At 34.2% G+C, this 15,807-nt stretch overlaps 1 protein-coding gene across 1 annotated transcript in view; it reads right to left on the reverse strand.

The window, feature by feature from the left end:
- Positions 1-15,320, reverse strand: part of LOC136417580 (homeobox protein Nkx-2.1-like) — a 35,923-nt gene extending 20,603 nt beyond the window's left edge. The window contains exons 1-3 of the mRNA XM_066403340.1: positions 15,021-15,320; positions 10,551-10,812; positions 10,298-10,494 (exon numbers count right to left, since the gene is read on the reverse strand). Coding sequence (XP_066259437.1) covers positions 10,298-10,494; positions 10,551-10,812; positions 15,021-15,030 — 469 coding nt within the window. The 5' untranslated portion in view covers positions 15,031-15,320. The remainder of the gene's footprint in view (positions 1-10,297; positions 10,495-10,550; positions 10,813-15,020) is intronic.
- Between the last annotated feature and the right edge of the window lie 487 nt (positions 15,321-15,807).

Consider the following 15,807-nt stretch of genomic DNA (forward strand, 5'->3'; position numbering starts at 1 on the left):
AGTGTTTGAATGAGATGATTGTCTTAGATCGTAAGCTTTGGTGAGCATGACAAAGGAGTTCTCACATGGGACTATGATTATAGTTATATCAAGTCAGATCCAGTTCTGTCTTCCAAGTCTAGCAATATCAAAATAGATCTCTCTGCTCTATAGATGTGATACATGCATGTAGATGATTGTGTTTTCATGCGATATTCGTTTTGCAACAATTAAAATCGCTGTTGCACTTGAAGATCTTAACTGAAAAATAGCTGTGTGCAAACGACTCTAAGTTTAAAGGGCTGTACAAAACTTCCCTGTTAAAACATGCTCATTGCGTTATTCCTACAATTCTAGAACCTTTTGAAAAAATATTATTTCTAATAATGCAAAAGCAAGATATTCGCTTTCTGTTGAAGCTTTCGAAACTTGTTTTTCTTCAAAATCACTTTAATTGCGTTGTAACCTGATTTCTCTTTCAAATTCCTGAATTTCGATAATGAGATCATCCCGTATTCACATGTTGGCAAGATTACATGATTCAATGAGTTCCTTATAATCAAAAGTTACGAAACATTCGAAATATTTTGATGATTATTACACATTTTATTCGTTATTTTAATATAAGAGGTGGTGTGGATTTTTAAATACAACTTTTTGCACCATTTTATCAAAATTTTGAATCATTTAATTTTGCAGAAACTGAACAGGTGAGCTAACAATTTTTTTAAAATTCCCTATTCAAAACTTTTTATCCACTTTTCGCAATTAGTGCAATAATTTTATTTTCAAGCACCTAATGGAATGGACGGAGATTCGGGCACTTTAATAAAAAAATATTTCATCATTTCGTTAAAAACTGTGAGAGTTCATTTTTAATAGAGTTAAAAGAATTCTTTTCGCACTTCACAGTTTGGTGCAATTTTTTTGGTTTTTGTGTGATTGGTGAAAAATAATAAAACAATACATTCGTAACTTTAAGTATTTAATTTAATGGATAAACAAAAAACATTAACTAGAGCTTAAGACCAACGCTAAAAAACGACTGCTTCAAGAACGGTCCGGAAAATACATAGTGCTGCATCATCTCAATCGGTTTTCTGTTACCAAAACAAAACGAAAAAACTTAGCGTTAACCAAATCTTATAAACTATGGAATCTGTCAATGTTACTTTTATTACTTTAACAGCAATTATCTGATAAGACGTATATTACGCAACTAGTATCGAAATAGCATCTTTCACACGAGTAACAGTTTGGTAACACGAGCCGAGGGCAAGTGACACAATGTACAAGTGTTATGATAGTACATTAAGAAGAGGTTTCACAAGGCGCACATTGGAGCACGAACGAAGATTACAAAAAGGAGGAGCGAAGCGACAATTTGGCAATTGAAGAATATGTTTATCTTATACTACTTTTTCTATTGAGGTTGATAACTGCAAATTTGAATCAAAGTTTGAAATTGTCGAAAAGTAGGTTGTCAATACTGCGGAAAACTCGTTAAAGTTTTTGAACGCCATTTTCTTGAATTTGCTATTTAAATTGTATACATTAAATCGTAGACAACACATCAGGGAAATAGCCATAGCAGTACTATTCAGTTATTTTCATATAGCTCATAATCAAATCGCTGGCAGTTTTTCGTCATTTGCTTAATGTTTGTATTGAATTTGACAGCTGTCGAAATTTGACAGAAATCAAATTCAATATTGTCAGAAATATGATAGAAATGTGTCAAACATCTTAGCGAAGACTGGAAGAGCACTGAAACATCCTTTATTGCAAATTTTAACTGGAAGGCGCAATATTATCACACATCAATTAACTTGTAAAAAGTTCACTTTACACATTCATATTAACATGTAAAGCACGCGCAAGCGTAGATACACGATGCGTTGTTGCTGTTAGTTCGCAACCAGCGATTTTCAGGTTTCAGTGTGCTTTTGTTTATTTGAATTTAAATCTGCTGAAGTGTTCACAGATTACATTTATTTAATCTGAATTAATTACACAAAAAATGTATATTACTTCTTGCATAAATTAGTTTTTCAGATGTGATTTCGCCCACATTAGAAACCAAAGTGTAATAAAATCCGAACCATCGTCGGGGGCTGAGACGAGATACCCCAACAGGCTGCAGATCCGTTTCTGTCCGGGGCCCTCGACATGACAGACAGGCTCGTAAATACACAGCACCGAGAGAGCCCCGTTTGTTTGCCCAGCACTCGAATTCCTACGACAATACAGTAGCTAGCGAACGGTGGGACCCCCCTCGCCGCCATGCTTTAAGCATTTGGTAAATACAAGGAATGCGTAATTGCTTAGCCGTAATGACTTTCCATTGTACGCCGTGTGTATTAAACAAACTTTGGCTTCAGATTAAGATTAAATTGTTATTGGTATTAGAATTTCGGCAGGAAATTGTATGCGTTTCCATTAACGTATTGCGATTCGATGGTGACTTGGTGCTCGCAACTGTCTCAACCAGTTCAAGCGTACCGAATTGGATTTATTCTGATCAATGGCTTCTCATGCGTTAGATTTGCAGACCCTCAAATTTTATCGGCAAAATCTGAATAGATTCTCTGCTTGAACGACTGCTTGGAAAATTAATGCTAAATAATTCAGCGATTACCTAGTTATACATTACTATTATCGAATACCTCCGGAAGGATATCTTCCAAAATTCTGCCAATTTTGAAAGATGTTCTAAAAACTAAGAAAAAAACGCATTCACCTTTGCCCCAGTTCATCGATTTCGTACCTCGTACCTATATTCCTCCTGTTCACACTATAAAACTGCAACTCGTCTAGAGTTGTAGGGTTAAGATCACTGAAACGGGTATTATTAATAGGAATCCAGCTAGCCCCTTCTTATTGCTTTATAGGAGCTGCAGCAACGTTTCCTCATAAAACATCTAAGATGTGAAGATGCTTTATTAACGATTACTTCGTAGCGATAAACACGGCATTGGCGTCACCTTATAAAGCAGTTTCAGTTTTTTAAATGTTTTATACACACAGTCGTATTCGTTACCGTTAAGAGTCAATGATGTCCTCTATATAGCAATTTTATATTGCGGAAATCTCCGACGACAATAAAAATAATTACGATGATGGCACGAATCTCTTCGATTGTCTGGTGAACGAGTGTTTACCAGAAATGCGAGTAGTAATAATCTACAAATTTACATAAATAAATTTCGTGACTAGGAATGCTTAGAGCTTATGTCAATAGCAATTACCTTCCGCAACTGTTGAGATTTGAAGAGTTTTTCTAGGTTTCGATTGCTTTGTGTTGGGAATGTTGAGATGCACATATAGGAGGAGAGAATCGAGGTTTGATGAGCTTTGCGGAAGGCATCTAGAGGTATTTAATTCATAAGATGTTTCAAACCACTACAACAGTAACGTTTCCACTTCCTTTTTCGAGCTCGAACGCATGAAAGTTCTAAGTGTCTATGGATGTTTAACAGAAGTTTAATTTGAAGCTGGATTTAAAGTCATCGAAGGCTACAGACTTTTAATCAGTCGACAGTTTCATGTTTTCATGGCTTAAATGTGATAAAGATGTAGGTGCGCGCGCCCGTTCACCGTCCGTTTAATCTGTAGTCGTCATGGCGTGGGCGGAGAGGGAGCGGGGCGTGGTCCCGAAGCGACAAATATTCGTTAAGTGTCCCCACAGACTACAGACTAAGACTCCACAGATAGTTCAGTTCAATCGAGGTGCATTATCATATGCAAGTATTTATTCACCGATTTAGAATTGGTGAATGTGCGCCCACACATACATACATATGTCTGTACGCCAAATAAGCAATTAAATAAACCGTCGGCTGACCAAAAGTCTGTAGTTTGCAATAGTCATCAGCAGAATTTAGTCACCTGAATATCTATACACTGACCATTTTAGTAATCCCCATTGGTGGTGATCCCTGAAGAGTTGCATAAAGGGTTTTCTTTCAAAAAAGAGGAAAGAGATGGCGAGGGGACTTTTGTAAAATTGAAAGTTCTTAATTATTTGTCTATCACTGGAACTATGATTATTAATAGCGATTAGGTATTAATAGTCAATTGGCAAGTTGTGGTCTTATTTTTTATTCCGTTAGCCAGGTATCAAGAACAAGCAATCTCATTTTTATCTTTATGAGCGCTTATCCGAAATTTGAATATATCTAATAACTTCTTGATCTCTCCCAACTACATACGAGAACAGGTTCTATTTAGGGCCATATTATTAATGTGCTGTTAGGTTTTTAATCAAGGTAATTTCCAGAAACACCACAATTCTGATCAATACTCAATGTTTCCATAGAAAATAGGTTGCAGTTAAAGTTGACAGGATATTAGTAATTTCGCCCTGTAACTGAAACACTTACTGATATACTATTGACTTTAATTTTAGTTTTAATTTTTAATAGTGAAGAATGGCCACACTTTCTCGATTTTGAATATTAAAAACGTTTTAGTTTTGAAGACAATTTTTGCTTTGATTGGTATATTCGGATTTAACATTCATAAACAATGAAATTAGGCAAATTTGCAAAATAACTGGAACCGTTACTATTCTTGGCATGTTACTATTTTAACTGATATGCTACCTCAATTCCAAAACGGAGTCAGCCCATTTTAACTTTAAATATGTATATTCCAAAAACCCTCAACCAACATACTATGTAAATCGGGAATATGTAGTAACTGGAACGCTTACACTGCAAGTATTGTCTCACTTAAGTATTCACATTCTGTAGTTTTCTTTTTCGGTTTTCATCTCTAAGCAAAGAGGAGAGGAAATGTGTAGTTATACAAATTTTACACGGTAATCGTAACAAAAACACGACACATTCTATAGTGAGTTCATAAAATATTTGGGAATGGTTTGGAAAGGCCAGAAACCCCACAAGGTTACTAATTTATTTTTTATCCTATACAGTGTGGTCAAAATTGGGCTCGCATATATGGGTATCTTGAAAACTATAAGAGGGTAAAAAATAGTTAAATTAGAAAAAGGAAAGGAACTTAATGTCGCATTAAATTTAATGATTTTATTATATAATTGATTTGATTTTGAATTTTTTGAGTTTCAAAAAGAAAATAACTTAAAATCGTTTTTAAAACAGCGTTCAACTGGCTATTACATTTCCTTTTCCTTCTCCCATTTAACCATTTTTGTACCTTTTCTAGTTTTCAAGATACCCGTATGTCCAATTCGGGCCACACGGTGGCATATGCAGGTAGTTTATTATGAAATCTATCATATAGCCTATTTTCAACAGTTTTCGAGATAATGAGGTAAACAATTTAACATTTTTAAAAGATTTATGGTTCATAGCTTGTCAACGGTTTAAGATAGAACAATGCGGTTTGCACTGGATATTATCTTAGTTTTGAAAGATATCTCCTAAAACAAAAATTAAAAAATGTAATAATAATATAAAGAACATAACGTAATATTCTTTCGTATACAGTGACAAAAATGTCTGGAGTATTTCAAGTATTCCAAAACTGTTGCACGCAGCTGCTTCTCAAAATATCTCTGAGTCAAAGATCCATGTAGTTATTACAAATTCTGTTTAAAGCGTCGACAGATACTGATATGTTTATATTTCAATTATGACGCGAGGGAAGTGTCCATCCTGTAGATGAAATCCAGTTCAAATTTAGTTAGATTGCATCTACAGGATGAAACTTTCTATAGAATTTCACCCTCCTCAAGTCTAGCTATTTGACTAAAACATCATCGCTTGAACCATACTGTCCCTCAGTTAAAATTTAAAACCAACATCTCAAAAATTGAAAGACCTGCAGGCGAGATAATGACAAAATAATAAAAACTTGATATATCTCAAAAACTAAGTGTATATAAGTTTATGAGAACATTTTCCCCTTAAAACGAAATCCTCTCCGAAGGTTTTGCTACAAAATCCTGGACACCCTGTATACATTTTTGAAATTCTGCATGTCATTGTGTAATTAGTTATGCATATCTCGTGACGGAGAAACAATGTGAGCAATTATATACAAGATGAGTCATAAGGAAAGCCATCTTCCTAACGACTTAGAAGATATAGATGTACCATTGTTTTTTACAGTTTTGTCTCCCGTGAATCAGATATCAATCCATGGTGGCAAAATCAGCGAACGTGTGGTCATTATGATCTCTTAACGCCTTATATGCGCAAATTACTGATAGTGACACTAAGTTATGGCGATCTTCGAAAGAATGGCACCAATTTTAGTTGAATGCGAATGATTGTTTGCTATGTCCATTTTTAATAATTGATGCATCTTCCTTACTTAGAACGGAATAATTACTCTTAATCCCAATTTCAATGATATACATTTTATTTTAAATTCGAACTGAGAAAGTTGCTCCTGTTTGGCGCTGATGTAAATTTACAAAAACTTATTTGCGTATTACAGTTTTTGAAAAATTTGCAACATTAGGCCTTTTTGACGTTTTGCAGTCAAAATCCAAATGTATACATGTGAATAATATCGAACAAATTGGTGGGAAAATGTAATTTTTTCAATCCCAAAAGCTCCTTGACTTACGGGGATAATCAGGATTGCGGCTTACAGTTTAAGTAAATACACTGTGTAAGTCAGCAACTATGACCCACCTTAACTGTTTTAACGTACAACAGAACTGTGTTAAAGACAATTAAACTCCCTTCTAATAACTTATGAGAAGCACTTCAAATCTCATAATTATTCATAATAACTGACTATCTGACTAAAGCTGGGTGTTAATTGTTGATCACTTGACTCAAATAAAACCACTTAACACTTCATTCGCCTATTTCCAACCAATCGTCTTAAGTTACACCCTATAGACCAACTTCGAATAGTTCTTGTGCCCTCTGTGGCCCCAAAAGATTCTCTTGGCACGTAATCGATATCCAGGCACTTAGTAAGAATGTGTGAGCGAATGTGAGACCGTTCTTTGGTAACTAAATACCATCAGCGTGTCGGCAGAACCCCGAAACGTATTAAGGACAATAAATGCGACGTGCCACCCTTGAGGCAGGACACACCCTCGAGATCTGAGATTTACAATCGTCAACAGAATTAAAGAGTTGAACATTTTAAATATCTGGAAAGTTTTTGTGGTTAGAAATAATATTTATGCCATTTCCAGTAGTTTCGAAATTAAGGGTAAATAAAAAAAGATTAATTAAAAATGTAATTAAAATAAAAAATAATTAATTACTAAATAGTAATTTAGAAATGAATCAATATTATTTCGACAATGGCGATAATATGAACGTTTTTGATTTCTTAGGTTTTAAAGATTTTGAGATTCAGTATTTTCAAAATTGGATGCTTTTGGAGATTAGAACTTCCAAATTTATCAAGGCTTCAAGAGCGTTTAAGCTTTAAAAAAATTCTTCGCTAGCAAATTCAAAGTTTTTGACATTGTCTTGGATAAAAACTTTTTAGATTTTAACGGATTCAAATATCTAAAGTTGTGAATGCTAAAAACAAAACCTGAAATATCTCGATTACGTTAAAACCCAAAAATTTAGGAGAACTTTATAAACCTTCAAAATATTTCTCACTAAAAAACTTCACGAGCTGATAAATCTAAAAATGTTGAGACCCATTGAAACCTGAGAAACTGGTAAATTTTTGGAAGTACTTTGACTAATTATTGATATGGAAAACATGAGTAAAAACGGCGATTGTGTGACATTTTATTTTCTTAATGACCTATCTCGCAATGCAAACCGTAAATTAATTGATAGTACTTATAAATCCTTGGCAAAGCATCAAAAAGCCTAATTGAAAATATGTTGAAAATGGTTAAAGATATGAGTTTTTTGAAGAATGCATTTTTAAGATAGAAGAAGTTAAAGCATCAGAATTCGTAAAGGTATTCATGTTATTATGAGCGATAAAAAAATGACGTCGATTTTTTGTATCTAGGTAAGACATAGGTGGCACAAAATCTATCAATCAGCATGGAACACAGATTTTAAACCCCTCTAGAAGCAATTTCAAGGGGGTAAACCAAAACCTGTCACATTTATTTCCCAGTTATAGAATAAAAAAATATATTAAGCATCCTTTAGCATGAAATCAAGCAACTTTTTTGTGAAGTATATTTAGCTAAATCGACCTATTTTTTTTACCCCCTAGTACGCTGCATTCATTGGTATCGATGTTGTACCAAAAACTAAAATTTTGAACACAGTCACTTCAGCTAATTAATATAACTCACAAAATTTCACATGTTCAAACATGTTCAAAAATTTAAATTTCTAAGCTGCTGGTTCTACTACGTTTAATAAATATTTAATTATTATGGAAAAAAATTGCTACGGCTTCAAGTCCTTATTCTGCTTAACCTTTCCAAAGTGCCATTAAAATATTTAACATTTTCTAGTAAAGGCTTTATAAAAGATGTTGCTAGAAATTGTCTTTTGTTCCTTTTCAAGTTTTATTTAATTTACCAAATTAACTTTTCACATACCCAATAGGTAGAAATATTAAAATTCAAATACATACATATGCACGTACATATGTATATCATTTCGTGCTATGTATCGTTTATCGAACCTGTGACCTGTACCTTTACAAAAGAAAAGCCATAAAGTTTTTTGTATGTTTCGAAGGGACATCATCTGTTAAATGATTCAGTCGAGTGTAAGCGCGCCGACAAAGATGTTTGTCATACGAAATAAAATAATAATCGAAATAATCTTTTATTTCAAAGGCTCGTGAGATGTGTCATCATAATAGCTGATATTTAGTGAGTGAAAACGAAAGGGAGCGTGGTGTAACTGTTTCTTAGTGACTGAAAGTGGGCGTGGCCAAAAACTTTTCTCCTTTTGTGGTGAAAGTGGAAGTTGTGACGTTCATGCTGTTGGTGCTCAGAGGTGTATTCCCCCTTTAAAGTTAACCTAAACTAACAGCGTTATTTATACCTTGAAAGTTCTAAAAAATTAACTATTTTGTCGTACTTTGAACTTATTGCACTAATGAAACAAGCTGTTTATAGGTATAGTTATAACTAATTATTAATATTGGAAACGTCAGTAAAAATGTCGAAAATGGCGCCCGTGTGATATTTCCTTGTTTCCATGGTCTACTTAGTAATACAAGCAGTTAATGCCTTTATAGTACGTCGTAAAATATTGTGAAAACGGTTAGAGAAACGATTTTTTTTTAAGAATATCTTTTTGATGTAAGAGAGTTCAGAGTATTATAATTCCTAAAAATTTTATCATTAGTGATAAAAAAGTTACATCGATTTTTTGTGCCTTAGTAAAACATACGTGTGATACCTGTCTATTAGCTTGAAACAGTGATTTTAAATGAATTTATTGAACAGTCATTTCAAGGCGGGCAATCAAAAACTGTGACATTTATTCCCAATTTATGGCAAAAAATTAAATATTCTATTTCAAATCTTATTCAAAATGAAGCAATTTTTGATAAAGTAGATTTCTGAGATTTTCTGTATATGATAAAATGCTAACGCAAATGTTATCATATGCAGAATAAATATGCGTTAGCAAATTTTATTGGATTAAATTGTCAATATCTACGAGTCAAAAACTATTCAAATGAGTTATAAATATGTACCATTCGGTTGTTGAAATTCCCCTCCGAATATACATATGTCGGACACCAAAAATTTTAGATAATTTTACAATGCATTCATGCGGCCTAAATCAGAAAAAACACTCGAACTTTTTCCATCACAAGTTGCATTCATGCGTTTCGCCCTAAAGTTAATCGAAAATTTTTAATGCACGAGTACTCATATTTCATATGAGAATACTTTATAACTTTGAATATAAAAAAAAAATGGAAACTCGCGAAAAATCAACATTTTTATCTTTACAACTCAAGAAACTAAAAAATTTGAAACATTTCTGATTAAAAAAAATGAATTCTTTTGGGTTTCATAAACAGTGTTTTAACACCAGCTCTCGGTTGACTAGGTAGAATTTTAGATTTCGTTGGACGTCAACTTGGGAAATGCGTTTTTCAAATATTGCCCAATATATCCATTGCCTCATTGCAGTTTTATAATATTTGGCAAATAATAAATATTTTAGGACTCTAATAATCTATTATTCTAACTCGAGTCTATGCGTTTGAGCTCGTTATCTTGATATTACCCCGGTTGTAAAATGTAATTCGAGAAGCTTCTGGTTTTTGTTCCGGGTATATTGGCCGTGTAAGTGGCGTGTCTTTGATATATTGTAACCGTTTAATGGGATGTATCGTTTGATGACACAACCACTCAGAAGAATTAATCCCCCTTTAGTTCTCATGACAACATTAAAATTTAAACACTCACTTGCAAATCGAGGATCTGCCGCTGAACTTTGGTACCATCCTGAAGAGTAGTGAGGAGGCAGGCCTAAGTTCTCTGAAACTGGGCAGTACTGGCCCCCGCCAAACTGCCCCATCACTGGATAGCCACCGTTCATGCTGCAAGCCCCTGCACCTGAAGTGGCACCAGGTGAATTTATGCTACTTCCACTTGAGGTGGATCTATAAAGAACATATTCATGTTATCAAATTATTATTAAGATTCCGAGATAACTCACCTATATGGGGAAGGTGGGTTAGCAGCCAATTCCAACTTTCTATAAGACTCTTCGATGGGACTCAATATGTCCGTGACGCTAAATGGAGTGGAGTGATGCAGGTGTTGCAAGTGACTTAAGGAGCCCTGGCCTAAGTGACCTTTAGGGCTTAAGCTCATTGCCAGCTCAACTCCATTGAGTTCGGGCAGTAACCCATGAAGATCGCTTGCTCCTCCGGTGCCCCGGTCCACCGGCAGCACGGGACCTTCCCCGTAGTTGCCACCTGAAAGAGCAGAATTTTAATAAAATTTGTAAATATAAACTCTCCACAATTGAGCTCAATATAAACCATATTTGGCCGAAGTGATTAGATTTTGCCAAATTAAAATAAATAAATTTGTAGCTGCAATATTTAAATTTTTGCCAAATTAAATTAATATTAATAATTGATGTTTAATGGACCCAAAAAAGTCTCCTAAGGTATCAAAAATTTTAATACGTATTATACTAAAATATAAAAAGGTAAATTAAGTTGATGAATTCTTATCTCATGTATGAAGGTAAAACTCCTTTTCCTTTTAATTTTGAAATTCTTTAAACTTTTATTTTATGGAACTTTAATATTTTAATCAATTTTCTCAATTTCGTTTTTATCATAGATTAATTGTTAATTATAAAAAATGTACAGTATGTTCATTTCTGGAAATCAACCATGAGGATGTCGGTAATCAAAAAAGACACTAGGTCGGTTTAATTAGTGCAAAGTTGCACAATTTAGAGTTCAAGAATATGTTGTTTCCCAATGTATTTTGAAACATTCCGATAACCTTCGGAGGTATTCGAAAAAAACTGAAATTTTGGAAAAATGTTTATACTTTTCCCTCTGTTTATTTGGAGGGGTAATTCAAAAAGATTTACACTCCATCATTGCAACTTTCTCTTTCTACGACGTAGCAATGTCATATTTAACATCTGACGTTTTGATTTTTGAAAGCCATTATTGGCTTTATTTTTTCTTATGGGCGCCATCTTGGAATTCTACATTTTTTAAATTAATTTTATTTTTCTTAATGCGTTTATGTATTTAAGTTTTGGAGTTTAGTGAAGGTATCAAAAATCCTTTTTTGCAATGCGTACCTTGAAAATAACAAAATAAAAACCAAGTTAATAAAGAAAATTATAAGAAGTGCTCAAAGAGTTTACCCGCCACTTGCAAGCGTAGGTTTATGCGTTTTAAAATTGTGATGATCTTCCTTCGCCCACTTACATACCTACATATTATATACATATGTATAAATGAGGTCTTTTGATAGTTTCCCATAAAATATAATTTAATTGTGAAAGATCTGGTGGACCTGCCAGTCAATTTATGTCTTCACGAGCTGAGGAAAAAATAAAAACGTTTTTCCAAAATTTCAGTTTTTTTCGAATACCTTTGAAAGTCATCATAATTTTTCAAATTTTGACCACATATTCTTGAATCCGAAAAACCACATGTACATTTATCACCCTTGGTCATCAACCATGGGTTAGTTAGTTTTAATATTTAATGAAACTTGCAGATGAAGCAGCTTTCACGAAATTTTGGTGCATGCCAAAGCACTCTTAAAAGCTTGCTTAAGAAATTATACGTCTACTTATTACTTCAGCTTACCTACAATGTCCAGTTGGTAAGCATAGGAAACGCCATCCTTCTAAACCTGTGATATAGTAGTTGTTGATAGCGAACTACGACATAATCATTCAGAAATTTAAGGAATTATACAGGATGAACACTAAACAGTATATCCATTTATTTGTATAGATTGAATTTTTCATTTAAAAAACCACAATGAAAAACTCCTATTGGACCAGAGAGAATGCTAAATTACATTAACTATTTCGGGTTCCACCAAAATTACATTAACTTACAACATAAATTATTGCTACTTGGGATTACATATCCAACGTCTCTATTGTACCAAATATGCCAAAAAGCATTTCGAAAAGGCTCTGAAATACATATATCAGGAATCAATATAAACGATGTACATACTAAAAAGATTAAGATATGCTGACAATATACCTCTTGTAACCTACAGTGCAGTCTGTAAAAAGTCACGATGAAAGTCATGAAGAAGCAGATACATGGCGTATAAGTAGATAAGGTAGAAGCAGGTAAACAGAGTGGAAAGCAGTGAGACTACTTTCACAACAGAAATGAAAATTAGAACGTTTTATATACAGACCGACTCTGTGAAATTCTCTTATACAGTAATGATATTCATTCAAACTCATACACCAACGCGTTACACAGTGGGTGGAAGAGGTGGAGTAAAAGGTGGAGTGCCCAACATTTCAATATGCATAATGAGATGGAAAGGAAAATCCTATCCGAGGATTCTGCTCACAAACATGAGGAAATTGTTCGGAACACATCGAACTACCATCTGGTTACATGGTGCATGTTGAAACAGTATACAGGGTGTCCCAAATATTCTTGCCCACCCATTAACTTTGTAATTAGCGTAGATAAAACTTCCCAATCAAATAAGAAAATTCCATCTTTGCGCTATTCGGCCAACGTCATTCACTTGCCGAAAAGTAACACTTCGCGCACTTTTTAAGTAAATAACTAGAAGACTTTGAGATGGAAGTAGTGTTGAAGTACAACGTGAGGAAAACTTTTCAAATATTATACCGGAAAACAAAAAAAAGCGATCGTGCCTAGAAGACGAACGTAATAAAGAGGAAGTGGTAGAAGGGATTTGGGTCGGAGAAGGAGAAATAACCGAACGCCTTTACCATTGGGTTTCACGAAAAATAAGACTCGATATTTTCATGAGCATTGCCTGCGGTGTATTTAATATTTAATTATACGATGGATGTAAGAGCAAATTTGGTACAATTCGCGTATAGATTAAAAAATAGTGACCTCGAGCAACTTTTAAAAACAAACATTTTAAAAATAATAGCATTTTTTGTTTTTCCATCACTCTTCTGAGTACGATTCTCATGTTTTATTATTATTTTTATTATTTATTTTCATCCTCATTTTCATAAAATTGACAGCTGTGAAATATAGTGGTGTACCTAGAGAGCAGAGCTTTTACGAAACCCTAAATTTGGAACATTTGTGGAAATTTTGGAAAACTAAGTAAATACACCACTGGTTTTCAGAAAAATTGAAAGATCATAATTTCTAGTTTTGTAAATCGATTTGGAAAAATCAAAGGCAGACCTACATAGAATTCAAACGAGTTAAAATGTCCAAAAAAATGTCTCGTTTATCACTAAATTTCAAAAATTTATGGAGACTGCGAAATCAAATACGTCACAGGTTCTTATGGAAACTGAAACGTTACTAACATATTTTTTAATAAACACATGCAAGGGTTGTCTATAATAAAAAAAACAACATAAATTTGAAGCCAGTTGAACAGTGGAACGCAATTTTTAAATAAGACCAGCAGCAAAAAAAAAATGAAATAGGAGTAATAAATTTGCAAAATTGCTGGATCATATTGCAACAAAGATCTAATTATTTAGCGTATATTGAGTGATGTAATGGTTTTCTCTCATTTAGAAAGTGTACTTTAGGTAGGTATAGTAAATACAGAGGCGTGCTGGGCGAAAAAAGTGAAAGTGGGAATTTTTTTTTTTCTAAATTTAAAATCATTGTGATACACTAATGACGTGCTGCAGCCATATATATCATAAGAGTTTTCTGCAATTTCAAAAACATAAATTTTAATCTAATAAAAACAGAGGAGTACAGAACACAATTTTCGATTAAGCGTCACCAAAATTTAAAAAAATCATGAAAGATATAAATAGAGATTTGCTGGCTCATCAAAGAATACTTTTTTTCTCTTCATTTCTGATTCAAACCTGAATAAATCTAGTAGCAAAGTCAAAATTGAATCATATTTGATTAACCTGCTTTAAAATGCCTACTTACTTGATTTGTGGCACAGTAACAAGTACACCAGATGTCAATTTAATGTCTCAAAAATTTAACGATCGAATGAAAACGAAAGAGAAAAAGAATCCTAAGCCTTTAAAAACACCCTGTACTAAAGTGACGAAGAGGAGGAGTTTGCGAGCACTCAAAGAATTTTGTGATTAGACATGGGCCTGTACTTTTTTTGGGCACGCTATAGATACATTTTAATACTGGAGACATTCAATCTGTTTCCTTTTATGTTAATTTGAAATTTCACTGCCAAATATTAAAAATTATTTTTTTAAATATCGCAATAAACGGAGAACCTTCAACGTAAGACGTCGATCACGCAATTTACCATTTACCATCGAACATCTGACTAACAAATGAATTGATGCCAGACATGCCTCTGATATTTTCACGCTTTCTTCAGGTTCTTTTTAAACGATCGGCCTCTATTGCGGCATCATATGGAGACATTCTTTTACTCTAGCTGTAAGTTTTGGTTCATTTGGAGCTTTTTTCTCCTTATTTCAGAGCAACTGTTGATGTAAAAGTGAACCTACCTGCAGACATGGACTCCAGGACCGCGAAAAACGATCCTCTCGTTGCAAAACCACTGCTGTCCAACTCTTAATCCATTAAAGTGCGGCACAACGCGACTCGACACGAAAACTTGTCGGAAATAAAGCCACCCACTCAAAATCAAGAACCCGAAACGCGCTACTCAGAACCACTCGAACCGATATCCGAATTCAATAAACAAACTGACTAACTATATAAATAAATCAGCGATCGGGCTATAGCACTCTTTATAGAGCACTCTTGATGTAAGACTCTTTAGCTGCGAAGAGCGCTTAACTCGGCTAAGCGTACTCTTAGAGTGCCCTCCAAGTGTACATGGCACTCCGCTGCATTCTGGGTACTCGAAATTTAAAATGGGCGGGCTTTTACCCGCTCTCCGCCAATGGCGACTTTCCAACTTTCGTTGAGGCGGCGCTGCCAGCGTATAGGAATCCCCTACTTAGCAACGTAAGCTTTAGGACGCAGTTTCTACGCTATACGGCATGGGAAATCGACCTTAAAGCTCGAGGGGCGGATGGTCGATTGTGCTTCAGAAAAAAAGATAGGGTCCTTGTGGAGAGGCAAAATGGGACGAACTTCACACTGATATTGTATGTTTTATGGTTTTATTGGGCACATTGATTTGAGCAGGCTGGAGCACTCTCTTTGACTCCTATGAATCTTTCGATTTTAATGTGCATTTCTATACCTACGGTAAAAGCTGGAGTGGGTCGTAAATTATCATGAAAATATCATCGTGATGTAATTACATTTTTAGGAGTTTTGCAG

Source organism: Euwallacea similis, chromosome 29, assembly GCF_039881205.1.
Source record: "Euwallacea similis isolate ESF13 chromosome 29, ESF131.1, whole genome shotgun sequence".
NCBI lineage: Eukaryota > Metazoa > Arthropoda > Insecta > Coleoptera > Curculionidae > Euwallacea > Euwallacea similis.